The sequence below is a fragment of the Semicossyphus pulcher genome, unplaced genomic scaffold (genome assembly GCF_022749685.1).
Source record: "Semicossyphus pulcher isolate SPU_LCO1_2020_fin unplaced genomic scaffold, fSemPul1.0.p SCAF_15, whole genome shotgun sequence".
NCBI classification, from domain to species: domain Eukaryota; kingdom Metazoa; phylum Chordata; class Actinopteri; order Labriformes; family Labridae; genus Semicossyphus; species Semicossyphus pulcher.
In genome coordinates this window covers 8,133,574-8,157,114 of record NW_027211659.1, presented here as the reverse complement: position 1 = coordinate 8,157,114, position 23,541 = coordinate 8,133,574, and the positions used below count along the sequence as shown (strand labels likewise).

General features: G+C 43.7%; 2 protein-coding genes across 3 annotated transcripts in view; one reads left to right on the top strand and one right to left on the bottom strand.

Moving 5' to 3' along the window:
- The first annotated feature begins 410 nt into the window (after window positions 1-410).
- nr0b1 (nuclear receptor subfamily 0, group B, member 1) lies at window positions 411-1,906 on the top strand. The gene is made up of 2 exons (XM_069663295.1): window positions 411-1,062; window positions 1,447-1,906. Exons 1-2 carry the CDS (start codon window positions 411-413, stop codon window positions 1,686-1,688), a joined length of 894 nt encoding a protein of 297 aa, XP_069519396.1. The 3' UTR covers window positions 1,689-1,906.
- Window positions 1,907-9,561: 7,655 nt separating this feature from the next.
- The window catches only part of il1rapl1a (interleukin 1 receptor accessory protein-like 1a), a 195,341-nt gene continuing 181,361 nt past the window's right edge, over window positions 9,562-23,541 (bottom strand). Inside the window, exons 8-12 of one of the 2 annotated variants that reach the window (XM_069663292.1) lie at window positions 21,278-21,423; window positions 16,752-16,898; window positions 15,024-15,194; window positions 12,487-12,531; window positions 9,562-11,775 (exon numbers count right to left, since the gene is read on the bottom strand). In XM_069663292.1, coding sequence (XP_069519393.1) covers window positions 11,054-11,775; window positions 12,487-12,531; window positions 15,024-15,194; window positions 16,752-16,898; window positions 21,278-21,423 — 1,231 coding nt within the window. In that variant the 3' untranslated portion in view covers window positions 9,562-11,053. The remainder of the gene's footprint in view (window positions 11,776-12,486; window positions 12,532-15,023; window positions 15,195-16,751; window positions 16,899-21,277; window positions 21,424-23,541) is intronic. The other variant, XM_069663293.1, reaches the window with a different exon arrangement.

The window sequence follows — 23,541 nt, the reverse complement described above, 5'->3', positions numbered from 1 at the left end:
ATGTTGCAGTCGCATATTTGGTGTTTTTATTTACTTATTAACCTTTCAGATGAGATTCTTAAGAAATGTCTGGTGTTGCTTCTAGAAAAGAATGACATTTTTATGAGCAGGTGTTGTGTGTTGAATATGTGAGAGCCCTGCAAGGTGTGTGTGTGTGTGTCTAGAGAGAGAGAAATAGAGAGAGAGGAGGTGGAGAAAGAGGAGGTGCCCGAACCTGGGGAGGAGGAATAAGCAGAAAGTCTGAACAAGCTTTCAAACAGACAGACGGGAGCTAATATAAACGTGCTGCCCTTCACTCGAGGCTATCAGGGGCTAAAGAAAACAGCGCTACCTCTGCGGCTGACCTCCGGAGCTTCAAAGGGACAGCTGGGCGCGAGGAGCTCCGGCACATGTAGAGGCGGCACGCGGCCATGGCCACGCTGGAGGGCTGCCGCTGCCGAGGCGCGAGCGGCAGAAACAACAACAGCATCCTCTACAGCATTTTGAAGAGTGACAGCCTTGCCACCGCGGAGGAGCAACAACAACAACCCCAACAGCAGCAGCAACAACAACTGCAACACTTGTTTCACAAAACCTCCACCTCCTCCTCCGCTAACGCCGCTCCAGCCTCCCTGCAGGAGCTTCGGCAGCAGGCGTGCTCGTGCGGCTCCACGCGGCGCAGAGGCGTCCTCCGCTCCCCGCAGGTGACTTGCAAAGCAGCCTCGGCAGTCCTGGTGAAGACGCTGCGGTTCGTGAAAAACGTCCCCTGTTTCCGCGAGCTGCCGGAGGACGACCAGCTGATGTTGATACGCAGCGGCTGGGCTCCCCTGCTCGTGCTCGGGCTCGCTCAAGACCGCGTGGACTTTGAGACGACGGAGACGGTGGAGCCGAGCATGCTGCAGCGCATCCTCACGGGTTTACCGGACAGGCAGAGCGACGTGCCGGCCGGGCAGAGCCGGGGGGCGGTCGGGGTCTCTGTGGTGGATATCGAAGCTATCAAAGCGTTTCTGAAGAAGTGCTGGAGTGTTGATATCAGCACGAAGGAGTACGCTTACCTGAAAGGAGCTGTGCTGTTCAACCCAGGTATGCAGAGGGCTCGATACTGGGTGTCAAAGTTAGCCTATTTTAAACAGGTGGCATAAAGCTGACTTAGTTACAGACTGTCAGAGCACCTGTTACGCTAGGCGTAGGTTATAATATGCTAATTGTGCTATTAGCTATTATTTGTGTGTTGTAAATTTGATTTATTTGGTGTTTGTAGCTCAATCTTTATTGACAACAAATATTGTTTTGCATTTATATTAATTTGACATGTTTATGCAACTCCATTGCGCCCCATTAATCCACTTAAAATTAAGTCAAACTGTCGTAATGTAATGTATTTTGGGTTTTTTAATCTTTGAATAGCAATGGAAACCGTACAAAACTTTTATTGACATGTCTTTTATCTCCTCTCCTGTCCCCCAGATGTTCAGGGCTTGCGCTGCCTCCACTACATCCAGTCCCTGCGTCGCGAGGCTCACCAGGCTCTGAACGAGCACGTGCGGCTGATCCACCGCGAGGACACGACGCGCTTCGCCAAGCTGCTCATAGCTCTGTCCATGCTGAGGGCCATCAGCCCGCTGGTGGTCGCTCAGCTCTTCTTCAGACCCGTTATAGGGACCGTCAACATCGAGGAGGTGCTCATGGAGATGTTCTACGGGAAGTAGGTCACAGTGCACGTGCGAGGAGGGAGGTGAATTCAGCAGACTGAGCTGCCAGATGGACTGAATTATGCTCTTGTGGGGCAAATGAGGATATTAGGGACTGAATTTGCAACTACTGTTTAAGTGGGAGATCTTCAAGGACTGTGAAATGACCAGCACAGCTAGGAGTGAGCATGTGCGTGAGAATATGAGAGAGATGTTATAATACAGGAAAAATACAAAGCAGCTGCTGGAATTCATAACTTATTTGTTTTCTATAAAATATTTTTCTATAATAAAAAAAAGGATGTTCTCCAAACCGTTTCTTTCTGTCCTTGTGTTTGTGTGATATCAGCTCTGTCATAACTGACACACTTCTGAAATCAGTCCTCGACAGAATCTCATGTCGGAGATAATTTGCCTCGCTACGTAAGCAATGATAACTAAAAGTGTACTTAAAAGTCTGACGCATGTCACCTTGGAAAATCTGAGTCACTCCGATTCATGTCAACTGCCGCTTACAGAAGCTATCGATAAAGTTTTATGTCGTCAACTTTAGATTGAGATGAGTCTCGGAGGGCTGCAGCTCTCGCAGCAGATGTTCACTGTCCTGCACAGCTGGTGGAAAGGAGAGTTTCATTCTAACTGCTGCTGAAATGCCACATTTGACCAGCAGAGTGCAACAGTAGACCACAGAGAGAAGTTCTGCTGTGCATCACCCACCTCAACACACACACACACACACACACACTGCAAACACACAGACAGGTGCAGAAATAGTGTACTAAAAGTGCCTTGGGTGATGTTCTACCTGTCCCTCCAACTGTAGCCATTATAATGTGGAATTTTCGGGATGCAGACTCAAATGCTTCCGGCAGAAAGTATCTAGAGGAAAGGATGGAGGACTGCCTCCTGCACACTGCACATAAATGCACATACTACAGGCTTATGGGAATCATCACACGGCATTAGCTTCCACTAATCCTACAGAGATCTGTGTAATGACGCCTGCGCAACATGAGTGTTTGCCTCGGACTACGGGACAAAGATTCCCTGCTGTTGCAGTACATACAGTATGACCAAATGATTTTATATAATGAGTCCCCGGACACCTGATTCCCGCTTCCAGCATCCGTACTACTTAGTCACTGTTCAGAGGCCAGATGGCCTGTACCTGTGCTCGGTCCCTGCGGCTTTGTTTGGCCCTCTCACAAAGTAATGTGGCCAGAAGGTTACCGCTTTACAATTAAAAAGACATTGCTCTGATATTTTTTTGGATTATATCTACAGCAAATAAATGAAAGAATGTGAACATGAGTTATGAATAATGTGCAAAGATGGATATAGATCCAAACTGCTAGGATGGAAATGAGAAAAAAGACCATGACATGACCTCTTGGCCGCAGCGCTGACCACCGCACCTTGCAGCCCATTATTGTCACATATTAAAACTTAATAAAGTTTGTGTTTTTCTGGGTAAAAAAAGTAAAAATTTTTGGGAAACCGTTCTCAGTATTGTGGGCACGATTGCCTACCTGTAATATAACAAATAACCTTGTGGAAACAGGCTATTGCATTCTTTCAAACATTTCCAATATATTAATTACACACGACTACACCTGCCAATAAACTCTTTGCAGGAAATTCACCTGCTTCAAAATGTGTCTAAGCTAAAGGGACGCAAAGATGGACATAGATCTCGTCTGCAGAGATTGAAATTTAAAAAAAAAATCTCCCAGAATGACATTCACCATGAAATGACCTCTTGTTGAAGAAAGACACTAAAACTGAGAGCATTGTCGTCATCTTGCGTCGACATATGGAAGCTCGGGATGTGTGTGTCTGTGAGCCAGGGCTGTAACAAGACAACAACAACATAAACGTACGCATTCATCCTTACTTCAACATGAGTTGGAAATGAAACTTAAAAGGTATGAGTCTATTGTTAGTGTATAACTGTTTTATGTTATTCATTTGTTATATGCTGAATTTCTTCAAGGATGTACGGAAGTCCGACGCTGCACCACCGTCACGTCGGATGATCATAGCTCGTATCCCCAGAGTTGCAAAAGCACAAAACAAACAAAGAAACAGGGTTAACTGACCTCATCAGTGTGGGCAATGGCAGCATGACATGTCCTGTGACCAGCCTGTTGTATTGTTTTCTAGATCGCCAGAAAATTATCCCGTTATCACGAGAAAATAATCGTTGTTTTCTTGAGATAACGAGATAAATTGGCTTTGTTTTCCCGAGATGACGAGAAAAATATGTGGAGCTCTTGAGAAAACATCTGAAACTAACTTGTTATCACGGGAAGACCAGATAAAAAACTTAAGATCTTGAGAAAACAACCAGAAATTACTTGTTATCACAGGGAAGAAAGTAAATAAAATGTATGGATGCTTGTCCGCTAAGGGCTTCCGTTAGGATGTCTGATATTGTCTATCTCATCCTAGCCAGTAGTCTCCCTCTCTCTCTCTCTCTCTTTCTGTGTGTGTGTGTGCGCTTGATTACAGGAGCAGGATCAGGTGTACAGAGGTTAGGCTGCAGCTGCAAACCTTCTCCAATCAACCCCGCTACAGACACTGGGCTCCAACTCCACCACGCCGCCAGGTCGTGGACTCCGTTTCCTCAGTTTCCTCAGTCAGTCTAGGTCAAGCCACCCTCTTGCCTGTTTTTGAGTGATTTACTCAAACCTCCCCTCCTTTGCTTGCAGCGGTGCTCGGCCCACCTCTCGTCTTTGTTCTACTCCTGTACCTCTTGATTTCTCCTGGATCAGCACTCTCTTGGACCTCTGGATTCAAGCTACTTGATTTTCCTCCTGCCAACTCACCTGCCCTTGCGCTGCTCCACTCTCTCCGGGTCAGGACTCATCCCCTAAGACCAAAAGACTCACTCACTCATTTAAAGTAATTAAATTCTTCTTTGCACTAATAACCTGCCTCTGTGTCCTGCATCCGGGCTCTTAAAACCAGTCCCACCTCACACAGACAGGATGAGTTAAAAAGGGGCCAATACCTGCAGGCAGTAATGCAGCTGATTAAAGCTCATTAAAGGGCCCGTTTGCTGATTTTCAACCTCAGTCCTCTCATGCTATTATGGGGAGCTAATGCCATTATGTTGTGCTCTATGCCTTTGGAGGATGCTATCCGCTTCTCCAATGGGCCCTGGAAAACCTCCACCTTGCTAAACTACACTTCCTCAATCTAGGACGCCCGCCTCCGATGTCATGTCTCGTTCAAAATAGTTTGAAATGTAGACTGCAGAGCTGAAGATTTTTTAGACGATCCACCGGTATATTCTTATCATATTCAGATTCTGTTCCGCTCTGAGTCGTCGCCTGCAGCGAAACGGTACTATTTCACTCCAGTGTCTCTCGCCTGGGCCGCTCCTTTCAGAGATCAGGGCGCAATGCACGCTGGGTGTTGTAGGAATGTAGAATGGGCGAAACCACAAGCTGTTTGTACAACTTTCTCCACAGCTATGGCGCCAGTTTAAAACATTATTTCTGCTATCGATTACAGACAACACCAGCTCGGTGTTTCTGTAATGTGAGCAGAAAAGGTTGAGATTGTGGGGTGAAAGGTCGTACCGCTCTGTGATGTCTAGACAAAAAGGATTAATGGGACAATTTTGGAAGCTATGACCAGAATAAAACGACTAAACGTTCTCGAGGATTTTTTTTCAAATGGCAGTCTGGGAAATGGCAGCGACGAAAAAGATGTTTACAAGAGCAGCAGGGTTTTCAAGTGTGCTTCAGTACAATTGCCATGCCTCTGTGCCGTGTTTGTGCCTAATCAGCTCAGAATAACCACATGAACGCGAACAGAAAAATGCCACTGGAAGGAGGACAACAGTGAGCAGGGCCACAGAAAACATGAGACACTAATTGGGTGCTCATGTGAGACCGACGCTCACACTCCTCCCTGTGGTCTGAGGAAAACATTGCAGGGAAAGACGACTATGACACACGCATGCATCCTTTTAAATAATCCAGTGTTGCCTCTCGATGGGGCCTATTTTCTCTCCAATTAAGTCCTTAATTGCTCTGGGTGATAAAGAGTCTATTAATCCTGTGTCTGCTAATAAAACTGCAGCTGTCTGGCGGGAGGCTGCCAACGTGCAACAGTCCCCGGCTCCACTTGTGGTTGACGATATGCTGTGTTTGCTTGCATGTGTGCATCCACAGCCTGTGTTTCATTTATGTTTCCATTTATATCTGTCTTTCTGTCTGAAATCATCCTTTAAGACTTTATTTTGTAGCCTGGAACCAAACAGAATACCCACAGTGTGTCTTTTCCTCTGCCTTTAACTCGGTCCCTCTCTCTTTTTCCTCTGCCCCACTTTCTGTTTTCTCCGTTCTCTCCTGAGATTGAAAGAGAAACACAAAATCTGCGTTCCCTTTCTGGTGTTTACCGGCGTTCAATCACAAACGCAACTTGTAGATATTGTGAATCCCCAGGAGATGGCACTGTTCGGCAGCACTCAACCACCGTGGCGTCGAGGCTGCCAAGCAAAGGTCAGGCATCAAATGAGACTGCTTGGGCTTAAAGCCAAAATGTTTCTTGTATCAGCTCTTTTCTGAAGCTTTATCTTTGGCATTTCTGCCCCTATCTGACAGCAGAGATAGACAGGAAGGGAGCAGGGGAGATAGCGCGCTGCCAAAGTCCCCAGCCAGTTTCCAACCAGGGAAATGGCAAATAGATGGTAAGTGTTTATACTACAGGGCCTCAGAGACCTCCAGCTATCAGACCTCCATTAAGACTTCCTTCATTACAGACTGTCTAAGTGTTGACCTTTCTCTTTTACGTGCTGCATAGACGTTCTGTTTTAAATGTTAATGTTTGTCAAGGTTGTACAATTTGTTTCTTTAAAGCAAGACAATCATTGGACAGATCACAGAAGGTACATCATATTCCCTTCATACTTTCATTATACCCTCTTTAAAGGCTTGTTTTGGGTTGTTTGATTGAACTTAAAGGGCCAGTTCACATTTTTTTCAAGTCCGTCTTAAAACAATAGTTTGCAGTCCATATGAACACTAAAACACCGTTAGCTTGCTGTAAGCATTCCTTCTGTTCATACCGGCCAATAATAGATGCTTTCCAGGTCCGCTGTAATAAGACAGGCTGTTCATTGAAGTATAGGAGTGAACACCATTACTTTCAATCAGTGTTAACGAAAAATGTTCTTCAATTATCTTTTTTAAAAAACTGTGACGTTTGTTTTGTTTTCGTTAACAAGACGAGACGGGACTTAACTGTTGGGCATTCAAAATGCATATTTTCCCCCATTGTGCGTCTAATCCGTCAAAATACAAGCAACGCATTCCTTTAATTGGGTAACCGTATCACGAAGGTGGTTGTGAACTTTCTGTGTTAACTCGATCAGCGATCATTGGCTGTCTGCTTCAGTCAAACTGTTTAAATGAGAAGCGAAGATGAAAAGTAATCTTTAGATGCTGTGTCCTCATCGTTCGTTTACTGTATGGATGATCTGCTGAAATTTAAAGTCGAGCTGAAACGGCTTTTCGAGAGTATCTAGCTTCCGTATCGTGACGTATTTCCGAGTGAAACAGGACGTGCAGGCGGGACATATCATTACAGGGATTTGATTTCATTGTTGAGAAGTGGGCGTAGACAGACGTTCTCCACAGCGCAGTAGCTAGCTAACTGACCGAGCGTTCTTGGTGCTCTGCGGCTAAATGTTGCAGATTGATTGGTTGAAATTGTTTGGTGCTAACTTACGTAAGCACGCGGGAAATTTAGTTTTACCGGAAGAATACGAGGAAATGGTTTTTCTGTATTTTTTTTGGCCTATATTGTCAAAGAGATGCACAATATTACCAGGGATGTGATCTAAAAGGATTGAAATTACATTTTTCATTTCACCTCGACTTTAAAGAGTTAATTTTACCTAAAGAGTGAGACTGAAATAGCTGCCAAAATTGACACTGCTCTGAGCTTGTGGAGTTGACGACTATATGATTGTCTTTTCTTATTCAGCTTTTTCTTTCTTTTTGTCTTTGTCATTGATGGTGTACTGTTGAACTGTACACTGCACACTGCTGAACTAAAAAAAAAAGAATAAATAAAGTGAAAAAAAAGTCTTTCCTTTTCTCCTGTGCTTCCAAATGTAAGCAATGGGACTACATCCACAGTCCTACTTCTTCCAAGCAAAGCTAATGAGATGCATTAGCAGTCTGACTTCTGCGAATCAAGTGAGTATCTATAGAAAAAGTCCACAGCAACTCGGAATGGGAAAAAAATGCCTAGGGAAACACATAAAGGGAATTTTGTACGAAGATGACTTTAGCTTTGGAAGTTATCCATTAGATCTGATTAAGCATCGCGTTGGCCTCAGATAAACTTAAGCAAATATTGAAGGTTTATTCATGAGCACTGTGGAGTTTGTCTCCATCTCTGCCAGTGGAAGCATGTCAAGAAAGAATTTCTAACAGCCTGTGTTAAGTAAGTCAGTAAATAAGACTGTTTCAATGTTTGATAAAACATGCAGACTTCTGCTTTACTAATCTGCAGGAAAAAGAGCAGCCTGGCATCACAGAACCAACTCCAAATGTAGATCTCAATCTGGAACCTGTCGGTACTTTTTCTATCTTTAATCAGTGCGGATCAAAATGCCTCTGAATGTTTGTCACTCTGATGAGTTGTAGCATCCAAACGTAAGACTAGGCTGGGAAGCTAACTCCAACCTCCAGTTCATATGGCTCCTACTTTAGCATGACACGATTAAGTAGCCAACACGTCCCTCCAGTTTGTTCAACACTGACGCTACAGCAGATTCTGAACCTTTTCCAAATCAGCGGCAGCCATCTTGGTTGTTTACCAAACTTCCTTAAAGTGATAATCTCCAAGATTTTCATTTAAATGAATGTCTGTTAAGTTACTATCGCCGAATGAGGTAACACAATGGTAATTGATGAAAGCCTTTGCATTTGCAGTGTTACAGACTGGGTGTCTGTGGCGACTTTAATGGAAAAAATCACAAGCGGCTCCAGGTTGGCGACCTGTTTTCCATCACCCAGCAGTGGTTGGTCTGCCAGAGAGGGTAGGCAGAGCTAAGCGAGTAAACAGTAATCTACTATGGCTGAACAAACAAAGAAAAGATCGATGACTACAGATACAACTTCAAAAATAAGTGAAAATCCAAAGAAAAAGAAACATACTTGACGCTCAGATGAAGGCATTGTAAAGCGACCGTCAGCGAGGAAAATCAAGAGTTACAACCGGAGCCAACCGTGGACGTCACACATGCGACACTGTCTGGATATCTGGGAATTGTGCTCCCGCAGTTACCGTTTATCGCCACAGGTGCCGCCAAAGAGAGCGAAACTGAGATCTTCAAGATTACCACTTTAAGAGCATAGTCATTTTATTAAACCTGCCCCAAATTAGAAAAACAGCTGTGATTGGCCCGACCTGAATCAGGTCAGTCGGACATCAGTCTGAATGGAAGGGGAACCAGACGCAAACAAAACATTAGTTGTAGCTCTGGTTGGTTCCCAGGCTACACAAAGAGCATAGTGAGAATAAAGTTGCACACACAGGCCGTCAGTTACTTCCAAAATCCTGTCGTGTTGTTCACTTTAAAAGATGGTAGATGAGGTCACTTTGCTGCTTTGAGATATTTCAACAATATCTGGAGACACTGATGGTTGTTCACTTGTTCTGAGCTAAACCCTGCGGTCTGATTCAAGCCAACAAACTCACCTCTCCTCTCATTAGTGAACTGCTGTGACAAAAGAACAAATTAATCAGACTATTTATGTGCATTTTATACGAGAAGTATCAATATGTGAGAGCTGCCAACAAACAAACACAAACGGACACGGAAAGAAAAAAACATCAAAAGGAAATCAATGTTTTTAATGTGCAGTGAGAAAGTAAGGGCAACTGATAATGATTGTGTTTCTATAAAGATAGACATTTCTTTCCAAGTGAAAATCGTGTTTATATATTTATATAAATATCTATATTATATATAGAATACATATCTATTTGCTATGCATACTCAAAAATCACACCTTCAAATATATTTAAAAAGTCTTTCAAAACACAAATGTATTCTTTTCTGTCCTTAAACATGAACTATCCATATGAACCGAAGGATGGGAATAATATTATGTTTTAAAAACCAAAACATTGAAAATGCTTTACTTTTGAATCGAGAACAGTAGAGGACTTTTTTTTCCGTGTGGGATTCAAAAGCCACCTTAATCTCTTAACAAACCAGGAACCACATTGCAAGTGTACAAAACCAGCATAACACTTATACACAAATCCCCGTCCTGTGGTGGATGAAATGCAAATCAGTATGACTTCTCAAGCAAACTCTTTTCTGTTACAAAAATAGAATTCTTTTTAAAATAATCTACAGATTTCTTTTTAAGGTGAGGCATTTCACTATCACTCTAAAACAGCAAGGCTGTTTGTTTCAATAGAAAATATGAAGCTTTAGAGAGAGATCTGCCAGTCTATCGGTCGTCTGATTGGAGAGGACTAGCAGGGCCCTCCAACCGCTCCTCCTCCTCGGTCCCACGCGTCGGTATGTTTTTGCCAGCTCCTCCTTCTTTTTGCATATTCTATGATTTTTTAAAAGAGAGTTTCCTTTTAAACTAGATACACCTTTTACAGGTAAACAAAAAGAAGTGTCAGCTCCTTGAAGCTCCTGAAATGTCCAGGCAATTCCAAAAAGTGTTAAAAAATGTTCTCTTAAACTACACAAAGATTAAAAACAAACAAAGAAACAAACGAAAGAACAGCGCAGGTACATGACATACTGGCTTTCCAAACAAGCGTGTTGAAATAAGAATAAAAAACTAAAAAGAGAAAACAATAAAAAATATACAACTCTTCATAACAAGTTAAAGCAAAGTCCTACAGTAGAGAAGGCAACAAACATGACTGAAGAAACAAACGAAAGAACAAAACAGGAAAACACTGATGCTACAAATAAATTGAAATATATGTACAAGACCCTGTTTTCCTTTTGTTTGTATGTATGCACATTTGTGTGTGTGTGTGTGTATGCAGGTGTGTGCACAATTGCCATAGTGTGTGGTAGGAGTTCGTGCGAGTCCGTATCTCACTCGTTGATGAAACAGTGTTTACATTTTATCTCCTGTAGTTCCATATAGAAAACATCCCCTGTGACAGATTGTGTCCACTTGAAAAAACAAGGGAGACTTCGTCCAATCACCCGCTGAATCTTCATCGCTCGCTGCCAGTTAACAACGGTTGGAACCAAATCGATCCAGAACACTTGACGCCTTAATCTCGACCATAAACTGTGTTCCTAAGAGCTACCAGGCTGAGCCGTGTCTGAGCCTGGCTCGTCCTCCTGCAGCTGATGCCGAGTCTGTCCATCACTACCAGATGACGCTGGAGATGCTGGTTTCTCTCGGCAGCAGAGGGAGCATGGCGTTGTTAGCGTGCGCCTCCTCCAGGCTGTGCTCTCGGCTCTTCCCGGGCGGCCTCTGTCCGTTCAGCAGCGTGAGCGGGATGTTGCAGTAGGTGTGCTGGTTTCCCAGAGAGGACAGAGGTGGCAGGGTCCCTCCGGGGGGTAAATCATACTCGTAGCTGCGGTAGTAGTGTTTCTGCCTCATGGTGGTGTGGTAGGTGTTGTGGAAGGTGGAGCGCAGCTCGGGGTGGGCGGTGGCCATGGCGGTGGAGGTGGCCGCTGCCATAGAGATGGCGGAGACGGTCTGCAGCTCTCCGAAGGGGCCCTGCTCGCTGACGTCCAGCGCCGGCTCGTGGGTCAGCATGGGCTCTGTGCGCCTGAAGGGCATCTCGTACTGCAGCTGCTTCCAGAACTTGGAGCTGAGCTTGTTGCTCTTGGGGCCGCGCCACTTGATGACGGTGAGGGTTTTAATGGTATGCTTGAGGGCCTCCACCTCCTGGTAGTTCATGATGCCGCGCAACTCGGCGCACTCGATCAGAATGACTTTGATCTCGCCAGTCACCAGCATGTTGCGCAGCCGAGTCTCCAGCTCGAAGATGCTCCAGCCTCGCCGCACCACATAGTTGGGTGTCATGACTATAATGAGGCGTTTGCTCTGGTCCACGCAGCGAGCAACGTCCTCTATGTAGGCTGCAGGGAGGAAGAGGTAAGAGAAGAAAAGGGCATGAGGCATAACACTGGCAAAACAGTGCAGCAACATAGATTCAGTTTAAGCTAAGGATATGATCTAATAAGGACACGACTATAACACTTAACAATGACAGATGAAAATACAGCAACAGACACAGAACACAAGACGATGACAGGTTGCTTTTTGCTTTCCACCTCAGTATCTGATCTAATACACTCTGTAGTCTGTAGTGTTTAGAGAAACAAATAGGGACGCTATCTGCGTGTGTGGATTCCTAAAAGTGTTTGTTCAGTTGATTTCGTATTTTGCTCTGGTGCATTTTAAAGTAGTATTCTTGACAACAAGGCCGATTTATCAAAATTGCATTCATTTTGTCCACATCCAGCATAAACTGTATAAATATTTGATTTCGGGGATTTTCAGATGCCTTTTTGTGTCTCTCCATGCCGCCTGTTCTACGTGTTGCAATCAATACTCTGGAGGGCAGACCCGCAGGCAAAGCTGAGCGCTGCACTAAATGGCTCTAGATGGCAGGAAATGATTGATAAAGCTGCACAATCTATGGGATTAGGCTGAGACGCCGTCTATTGAACTGGGCCTGGTGTTTCACATCACACAACACTGCCACTCTGAGCGTGTCTTTGAGACTTCTCTAGCAGCAGGTAAATGACAGCAGCTGATACAAGAGGAAAAGACTGATGGGCGAGTACCTCCAAAGAGTCGCGTGTCATCCTGGTAATGCTCATTGGTGAGACCTAAACATAAACATTTCAACATTCAGGTCACAGGCAGAACACGGTACAGACACAGAAACATGCTCAACACAGTGGCCTCATCTCCACTCATTCGTCTTTTTATTTCACATATGATTAATCACATACCATGTTTCCCTGATTGGACATTCATCTACAATGATTTTTCTTGGCACGGACGCTGGCGGCAATTTTCTTTTGATTAAAGGAAAGAGTCGGCTCAGTCAGCAGGGCTCAGAGCCTTCACACATTTCCCACTGATGTTTAATTCTGTCTGGACCAACTAGGATGTGTTTGCGTTTTATCTGTTCCACATGAAGCCTACAGTACAAACACACAGCATCGCTGCTAACTAGAGCACACTGTGTACCGCTGGCACAGACGGACTACTAAGCAGAGTTAGCACGCATGAGAATATGTTCAGACAGAATTTTCATGGATTTATTAATGCATGGATGAAAACCAGGCAGGATGATAAATTTGTTCAATACATCAGCTCCTGGTGCACTCTTTATACTGTATTCCCATATCTGTAGTACATAACACAAGCCAGTGTGAATTACCACGATCTTGTACTTTTACCCAGTTTGTGAGGAAACAAGAAAAAAGTTTCTCGTAGACAGTAATGGACTGAATATTGCAGCGTCGTTCCACCCCTGTTTGGGAATTTGGACCATCATCTACTAATCATATGTGAGTGTGAATGTACTCGGCCCCAAACAGCACAAAACATTGAAACACAAGACAGTGACAGTGACAAACAAAACTGAAGACAAAGTACACACAACAAAAACAAAATGAAGTAGTTCACTTAGTTTTGGAAGCAGGACCACGCCTCAACTAAAACCTCCAACTACCTGTCGAGCCGACTCATCGCTGGTGATACCATTCTGTTCCTGCTTGTCTCAGGTTTCCTGAGGACAGGCTGTGTTTGTCTAAATTGTGCTCTTGGATCAACCTAAAAACACGAACGCTACCTTGAACTGCACCAAAGAATCAACTCTCAATGGATCCAAACTGCAGATCAATCAGTGTGATACAGGCAAAGGTCTCTTTCAGAGTTATTCCCCACTAGCCAAGATATAACGCAAAAGCCAACTACAACTGCAGGCTGACTAGTAAAGCACACTGTTCATTCATTAAAGGGATAGTTCAGGTTTTTTGATTGGGGTTGTATAAGGAACTTATACCGATTGTCATTTACTGTAAGTAGTGCACTAACTATTCATGAGTTTGAATATTCTTACCACTTCTCTTTGATCTCAGATGGCCCTTTTCTTTGGGACGATGTCTTTGGGACTACCATACCACTAACAGTACACCAACCATTGATATATTGATATGATACTCCATACAACCCCCCCGAACTATCCCTTTAAGGTAAACGTCAAAGCCACTGCTCAATAAAAATGTCTTTATCGAGGGTTAGTTAACCTTACCTTTAAAGAAATCACATCCTGGCATAGAAGTAATTCCTGGTTCTGCTCGCATCTACTAAAACCTTTAACTGAACCTGGCGCTGTTGAAACTATTCTTGGCTGGATACATCCAAGATTCATGATAGGCCAAGTCTTTTGCATGAGCCTCACAGGCACAATGGGAGGCTAATAAAAGCAACAGCCAATGCAAAACAGGATAGCATCTCCAGTAATGCATCCTGTCTTCTTGGATTGCCATTTCAATCTTGTAAACTGACTATTTCATCCAAAGACATCAACCCTAACACTAAAGCAGATCTGTCCGTAGGTTTTGGCGGCTAACACAGGTTCACTGGTATCTCCCCCTTGGTGCTTAGAGAAACCAATTCATTCTAGGTGCAGGCATCATTCCCAAGGAACAGGACAGAAATTCAGGCTCTTGGCCCAGGAATCAGGCGCTAACCTCTACCAATCCCACCTATTTCAGCCAATATATGTCCACAGATGGAAAACCTTTTGAATGGCTCTCTAGAAACTATCCCAAAGGATCACACCATGATCCCTCTCAGCCTGTTTAACTAGCTGGAATTGTTTAAAGGTATACCATACCAGATACAAGCTGCCCGTTCCCCTTTCTGAACCTCATGTCTACCTGCACTACCCATTTCGGCCCTATATCAGCCAATCGAGCCATGGCCAAATGCATCGGTTCCACGTACTCCACCAAGGCCATGATCTTTCCTTGAGAATTACCCTACAATTCTGTCTGCATTGGTGAAGCTTCCGCAGCAGCAAGCTTGGGCACCTTAGATCAAAAATCCTCAGACACTGGTCGTCTTGACTTTGTTGACCCTTTTGGGGGCCTGGATTTGGCTCGGGCAACTCAATTACCGAGATGGATCCCCTCTTTTCACACATCAATTACTCATTGTTGTGGCGTGGTCCTTGCTCATGAACGACAGAGTGGAACGAATGCACCAAACACTGCAGCAACTACAGTATACGAACAACACTTGACACTCCAGTACGATATGTAACATGTTTGCAAGCATGTATACAGACATTCACAGCGCTTACTTCCTGTCGGAATGAGGTCTCGATCTGGGATGAAGAGTTTGTAGCCGTAATGTTTCTCGAGGACATCAGGGAGGATCTCCAGTGCAAAGCGCTCCTCCTCTCGGGTTTCCTGACTCCACTGGTCAGGGTCCACTTTGGTGTAGGACAGGTACGCGTCGTAATCTTTGTTTTCTGAAAAACAGAGAGAAAAGAACAAACCATTCAACCTAATTTCAAGTGTTCTGGTGCATTGGGCGTTGGGCTTATGGGAGCAATCAGCATTCAAATCTTGTGGTGTTTTGCCAAAAGCTCATCAGTGAAGACGCCCATGGTTGTTGGGTTTTAAGGCCGGGCTTGGAGTCAACTTTCCAGTTACTCAAGGTTTTCTTGAGGTCACGGCTTGGCATGTCGACCAGTTTATTCTTCCACACCAAACTCAGAAAGTCTGTGTTTCATACCCAGAAGCATTTGCAGGACATTTATTGGAACAACGTGGCCTATAAAGAGCTACACAGCAACAGTAAACAGGAGTATTTGGACAATACCTTAAAACCCATATAGTCGGTATAAGAAATAAATTGGGGTAGATACCAAAATACTCAAACCAAGATTCAAGCTCTACCCTCTTCCCTACTTCAACATGATTTCCCTGAAGACAATGGCAAGAACTGAAAAGGCAGAAAATAGACGAGAAAAAGGCAGCGCTGGTGACACGTTCAGTAATTCCTAGTCATTACGCTCTGTAGAAACTGGAGTGTGGGCCAGCCAAAAAGGGAACAGGATCTTTTTCATATCTTCTCTGAGGAGTGCACACAGCTTTGAAACTCACTGGAAAAGGCCACGGCTGTGCTCGATAGGATCCCAACATCAAACAAGGCTTTCAAATTAGCTACCAACCTTGCAAATTAACCACCTAGCAAACTTGGAGAATCAAAAACAGCTTGTAGCAGCGGTCCCAGTCGGCATGACTTAATCATGTGGAAGTTTGAATCAACAAAACACTGTGTAATAGATAATTCATGCAATTGTAGGAACAATCCACGGATTCAAAAATGAGTTCAGTCTTTCCAGAATTTTTGAAAAGAAAGCACAGAGAGACAAATTACAAAGCTAAAAGGGAAGATACTGGGACACGAACAGAGGACGCCTTCTCTGAAGCAAAAGTTAACTATGTTCTGTAGAAAAAACAAAAAGTTGCCCTCCAATTTCAGGCTGTTTATGCCCCTATTTGTCGCACTGGGAAGGAGCTTGGAGCCTTCCCATTCCCCTATATGCCACTATCAGGCCTTCGACAGCAGAGGGTGGGCGTCACTCCATGACATATTGAGACTGATCTCTTTTTAAATGGGCAACAAATTGAAAATCTGTCTCCTCTGTATCCCTATGCAGCAATGTACACACACACACAATCACGTGCACCTCCACACTAATGGTTGAGAGTGGGTGAGAGAGTGAGAATAGGCTGCTGTTGAGACGGGACTAGAGAGGACATTCAAATCTACCAGGGAGTCTGTCATGGAGAAAGGTTCTGACAGAACATGCATGCACACAGACACACATAGAACCGTAAAGAAACAGAACATTCACATCAATGAAAACAATCCCACACAGGCACAGACACACTCATCTATGCTCGCTTAGCATCACGTTTAGATAAGAAAGGTCTGGTAAAAAGGAAAGAGTGAACAAGTTGGAGGTAAAAACACAAAGAGAGCTGATTTCTTTGTGATGCTTTGTGCTCGTCTTTACCTCCGTCCACGTCCTCGCTGCCAAAGTGCCTCCTATAGAAAAGCATCAGCTCAATCTTGTAGCATTTGTAGAGCGAGATGAGGAAGATGAGTAGCAGCAGGATCGCTCCCAGCCCTCCTGCCAACTCCACGGTGTACATGAGCTCTGCTGAGGACGACACACACACACACACAAGAAAATATTCACTGTTTAGAAGATCGTTGTTACAATAACGTCTTATTTCTGCACCAGGTTGGATTCATGAGTCGTCCTTGTTCTTCATCGTTTCCTGGTTAAACTCACACGCTTATAGGACACATTTACATTTGCAGGAAGGCTTGAATAGCTCAGAGCAAAGCAGCATCAATCTTCAGGGGGAAGAGACGTGAAGCTCATAATGACTTTGGGAAATATGGGAGGGTAGAGTGCAGGGAGAAAAAAAAAAAAGGGAGATGTTGAGAAATTGGGTTCATTTCTTCGGAGCAGCGCGGCAATCACGCAGCTCCGCACTCTGGCTGTTGTCCACAGTGCGGCTTGTGACCATCCTGGACGTGGACGGAGGCGCTTACAAAACAAGAGGCTTCAGTTAACTCATATCACTTACTCCCCTCTCCATCATACCTCCTCTTCACTCTCTCGCTTCTCCCCCCGCCCCCTCTTTGCTCTCCCCTCTGTCTCTCCATTCATTTGTCTTCTCTATTATCTCCTCTCCATCTCCCCTGAGATCTACCTTGGGGGAAGGATGAGTTATGTTGTGTATGAAAGCAGCATTTACCTGGTTGGCTCGGATACCTTGTTTTCCTGTCACTGTGGGCTTGAACACTAAAGGGTTTCCATGGCAACCTCAAGGCACCCTCTATATTATCACACACTATGTACACTGCAAAAGTACATAGCTTAACAGGTCATGAAAAGTATCAGTATTTAGTCGAACGAACCGTATATATCTTTTATTAAAACAAGGTCAAGCTGCTGTTTTAATGAAACATTTTTCTTCCTGCAGGCAGCGATTGTTACTTTGAAGGTAACATGACTCAGAATGAACGCTTATTTAATCCCATGCATGCGTTTAATACATAAATGAAGCTACTGCCAGCAGACTGTTAGCTTGGCTTAGCATCAGAGGGAAACAGCTAGCCTGCAGTCCAAGGGTAACAGATCGTTGTAGCAAGTCTAAGCTCAACTATGTATTCATTTTGTTTGTTTGTCTAATCTATACGCACAAACCAAAAAAACTACATAATGCAGTTTTATATGGAATTATCTTTGACACATTTCAATGGATTTCTGGTATCTTAGCCAGCTGCCTCACTGCTAAGACTCCGGGAAGTTACTGGTTCCAGTTCTAATGGTAAGCTAAGCTAACTGGTTGTATGCGGTTGTTTAAGGGCCTGTGTCCATTAACGGCGTTTTTTGTACTCTTCACCAAAACCTCAGCGCAAAAAACGCATTCGGCTCAGCTGTTTTGTCGCTGCGCTCTCTGTTGAAAATAGTTCAACTTTTGGAACACCGCCACGCTAGTCTATATCACTTCTCCCTCACCAACCAATCAAAATCAAGAGGAGGCGGAACTTCTGATATCAACTTTGTCAATAACAATGGTGGAGGAGAAACTAATCCTTTCATTTTTTCAAGGGTACAATTTTCAGGTCAATGCTAGGACATGATTCCTTTTCATTATATTCAAGTTTTCTTTGTAAAATTTCCTTGAATAAAAGCAAATATTTAGCATACAGAGCAATTTAATACAGACTTAACGTTCACAACCAAGAGAAGCAGTAGTGCCACCAGACAACTGTCATAACCTAGCAACAGTAAGCGCCGGTGAGAAGCGCTCTGAAATTGAGGTTGTGGGCACTGCCAGCGCAGAAAAAGCTGTTAGTGGACACAGGCCCTTATTCTCACCCATTAACTGTATATATAAGAGATGGATGTAGCCCCTGTGACGTAATCCATTGTTTTTTTGGACTATGTTGTTGAACCCTCAAGTTTGGCATTTTGGTCGTTGCCATCTTGTTTTTTTTTTAGCCAGAAGTGCATGTGGACGAGAGGATGGATGCCAAAGAGCTCAAGTTCGTTGCCTGGAATTAGCTGAGGTGATGACTAGCGGACAGCTAGCAGCAACCACCTTTCACACAAAGTGTTTAAAATCTGCACCATAACAGTTTTCGTGAACGGCAAAATTTGCCAAAAGAGATCAAAACCTCTTTTTGGTCCGAGGATTTAAACTTGTTTACTTCTGATGTAACGTTGAGCATGTTAACATGGGTGTGTTTGGTGACTGACTCGTTTTAGAGCCAGCCTCAAGTGGCCATTCAAGGAACTACAGTTTTTGCACTTCAGTGTTGGCTTTATTTTGCAGCCTGAGAGATTGCTGTTTGTTTTCATTAGACATGAAAGTGGTTTCAATCTCATCTTACTCTTGGCCAGGAAGGTATTTAGTACAATGTAGAAATGTTCTTCAACTTGTAAAGGCAGGCTTTTTGTATCATTCAGCTCATAATACTTGATGTTTTTTTCACAGACGACATCTAAAACTCTGTTTCAGAGAGGCAGAAGTGTTATTTGGCCCTGTTTAAAGCAATTTCTTTGGCTTCTCTCTGAGCTTTAATGTTTTTAACTAATTAACAACAATCATCCTGCCTCTCTGAGATGGAAGAAAAGGCAGTCTGCAGAAAAAAAATCAAAGACCTGCTGCAGGGCTTATGAGTGTTGCATTCTGGGAGGGGAAAACATGAAATAAACATCAGAATAATATCGGAGACAGAGAGAGAGAGAGCTTGTCTTGAAGATTTGCTTAGCATCCCTCTCCTTGGCAATATCAGTTTGACAGAGACAGTTAAAATGAAGCCGTCTCGAGTCTACAAAGACGACTCAAACGGAATCAGGCCATCTACAAAAGCTGGTCACAGAGACGCAGATTAAAGCGACGAAGAAAGACAGATAAAGACTTAAAATGTAATTGTATGCTGAACTTATTGGCCTGTTGGGAAAAGCTGAGGACCAATTTGCTGTTTAAACAGCCATCAAATTACCTCTCTTTGCAGGGTGACAAGCAGTGCATGAAAAGAGCTTCAGACAAGTCATGCTAGAGAGCCAAAATAGTAACACAGCTGCCAGAGCACATGTAGAAAGAAGAGACACGCGGAGCTCGAGCACGGATTGTTAACACGAGTGAATTAAAAAGAAATAAAAAAAAATGTTTAAAGGTGTTGAAACGATTTGGAGGGTAATAAGGGAGGTATGAGAAGTCTTCTTAATAGAGGTGTGAATCTTTCAACATCTCACAGTTCGATTCGTAAGGTCACGATTCGATCCAAAATCGATTCTCGATTCACAATCGATGTCCTATTTGTTACAAACGGCTGCTTATTTCAGGATCTACTCCAGTCTGCTGCCAACAAAACCGCAGTGGCAAATTATTATATGACATTAAAGCACCGCAAAATGTGTTTAAGATTATGCAGCTTTCATATTTGATACAATAAGGTGAATACACAGAGGCAAACCTAAGACTTAAGACAATGCATATTTGCTTAATCATTATTTTAGCTCGACAGCTCTTTGAGACATCGATTTTTCAGCTTGTGTGTGCTTGTATATGAGACTTGAGCTGCCAGGCGTCCGTGATGTAGTGAGCGGCGAATGTCAGGAACGACTGGGAGGTCCACACATCGCTGGTAAGAGCTACTCTGTGTGCGTTGGTCAGGGATTCCCCCGTACATTACCGACGCCGAGAGCTAGCTAATGTTAGCAGCGCTAGTGGGAAGCCGGAAATTCTTCTTCTTCTTCTCTCGGTTTACTGGTGGATCGCAAACAACTTAAAGGTGCATACCGCGACCTGGAAGCTGGAAATGGTGCACGGCAAACAATGCATGCAGCGGGTTTGCGGTGTTGAACATTAGGACGAAAAAAACGTTTTTAAAAAATCGATTTTTGGACGTTTCAAATCATTTGAATTGTAGAAATGATTGCGATTCTGACACGAATCAATTTTTTTCAGCACCCCTACTTAACCCCTACTTAATATTATTAAAAGAACATTCCAATTACTTAAGCGATCTAAAAGGAAACAGATGCATTCATCAGCTTTAAAGCTGCAACAACCGATTGTTTTGCCACTTGGGGGCAGCAACCTGTAAACTAACACTGACACAGCAGATTAGATTAGAGCAGATTCAACTCAATGAGGTAGCTAACGCTGTGCAGCCAAACTTTGTTCACGACTCGGAACTTTATTTTGAAATCTATCGGGGATCATAGAGTTCCCAAAGATATCAGGCTGAAGTTTGGGGAAATGTTGCACATCTAAAATATTTCCATTTGATGAAATGGTGCCTCGAGGCTTTGAGTATTTCATTCATCATATAGCTTTAATGAAGAGTTGGACTAAGCTGATACAGAATATATATCATGGAGTTCAACACGAGGAAAGAGATGATTTTGTTCCCCAGCAAAGTGAGACCACTTAAGGGGAAATAAAATGCAAAAAAAAACTGGATGTTAAGAGGTTAACACTCAAGTGTGAAATGTCAAAGAGCTCTTACCCCGCCTGAGGAGCTGGATAGTAGCCTGGCGACGGCCGTTTCCATTTTCTACATAACAGGAATAATTTCCCAGGTCCTCCTCCTCTAAGGAGTCAATAGTCAAGGAAATGGCCACTTCCTGTTCGCCGAGATGCTCCTTTACAACCCTGTAAGACAAACAGACATAAAGTTACTAAACAGTGCTTTCTGTGCAGGAAGGTTTGGAAACAGAAGACGGGGAAGGTTTTTTCTGATCTCAGAGCAGTGCAAGTATGTTATGGCAAACAGGGTGTACACAATGGGGCTTCAGGAGTCAGGATCCATAGTGCAGCACTTACAGGGCATATTGTGCTGCAATTCACAAGGTTAAACCATAATATGCCCTTGAGCAGCGCATTTCTGTGCAACTGTACCTCCATGAAGCCTCCTTTTGTGTTACTGTAAGCACTTCACGGTATGTTAATTTCTTTCTCTGCACTCAAAACATATGAGAAATGAAAATCAATAAGGGCTCTTCCTTGGAGTGTGCGGTGTGGGGGGGGGGGAATCAAATAATGGCGATCAGAGGAGAATCTTTTTATAGCGGCTGCCATGGAAACTCAGAGAAGGAGAGAAAGTAATATTCCATAAAGTAAATGAGCGCCCCCCCCCCCGCTGGGCCGGTTGAGGCTGATGGAGGAGAGAACGGGGAGATAATGCTCCCTCATACCTTCGATGCACTACTTAGCCCACTTTTACAGCACCCTCAGCACAAATGCCACTTTAGCAGAAACAAAGTGCAAATGAGGAAGAGATCCCCTCTGTTTGTGCGCACGCGCGTGTGTGTGTGAGCATCATCTACTGTATGTGTTAATAGTAGAGGAGTGGGATGAAGGAAGAGATCGAGAGCGTGTGTGTACGAGCGTGTAGGGGGATAATGACTCTCAAGCATGTCTCCTCTCGCGCGCCTTCAAGCCGGTAAACCGCACATAAGGACGGCTCGTTGGGGAGATTTGGCATCGGTAATTGAAAGTGTATCATGGGCTTTGAGTGGAGAGGCTGAGGCAGCGCTGATGATGTTTGTAGTTTCAGCTGAGTTTGTTGTGCAATAAGGGTGGGGGGCTGGGTGAGCTGGGAGAAGGAGGCACGGGAATAATTCATGTCTCTCCGGGGAGTGGTGGGTACTTTGAAGCCTCCAGTTTCACGTTATCGCACCGTGTGAGCCAACACAGCTCGCTGCCTTACAACCTGATGAATAATGACCAATGCTGTTCAAGCTTCAAATGGAGATGATGAGGGACTAAAGTTAGAGGAGGTGCAGAACAAGGTCCAGGTGAAAAACAGAGGTACATATAGGAGCTGAATGATAGCCTGGTACAAACAGCTTTAGCCAAGCTGTTATTAGCTGTGTTAGCCGCATCTCTGTATGTTCTTTACATTTGTATTATTCTATGTAAATCTTTGTAAAACACTGGTTTAATATATTCTTCTTTAGCTCTGTTTGCATGTTGGAGTAATTCAATAAAAAGTTTTAAGTGAAATGCGGCCTCAAGCTCTATAGCTGCAGGCGCTAATCTGTGCTACATTATTAGCAAAACCTCTGTGTTTGCTCAATTAGTGATCAATTTTAAACATTAATTCCTTCTGTACATTTAATTCAACGTGCACCTGCAAGAAAGTCCATCGAATTACCTTCCTTTTTATGCTGAGCCAGATTTGTGTTATGCTAATGCCCAGTCATCCTCACTATGCTAACAAAGAGAGCTTAATGATAGCTAACTTGCTAGCTTAATTGACTGTGCTTAGCTGTAGCTCCCACAAGAAGTTCCTTTACTGGTGAATCACACAAATTTGTAGCTTTTTATGCAAATCTTTGAAAAGCTATAATTAAAATTCTCCTCTTTTCTGTTTGCCTGATTTAGTTTATCAATAAAGAGTTAGCTGAATGAGCATAAAGTATCCTCAAAGCTGAGCTGCAGGCGCTAACCTCTCCTTCCTCATTAGCAAAACCTCTGGGTTTGCTTATTTAGTGCTCAATTTCCAACAAATTCATCCTTTTTGTACACTTAATTCAAAGTACACCTGCAAAATATCAAATTGGGTCAATAGCTCATCGATCTGCTTCTTTATAACGCTGAGCAAGATTTGTTTTGCTAATTTATAAATCTCTGCGCGCTATGCTAATGCCCAGTCATCCTCGCTATGCTAACAAAAAGAGCTTAATGATAGATGAAGAGTTCATTCGAACTGTACCAGACTGTGCTTAGCTGCAGCTACCACAAGAAGTTCCTTCACTGGTGAATGTG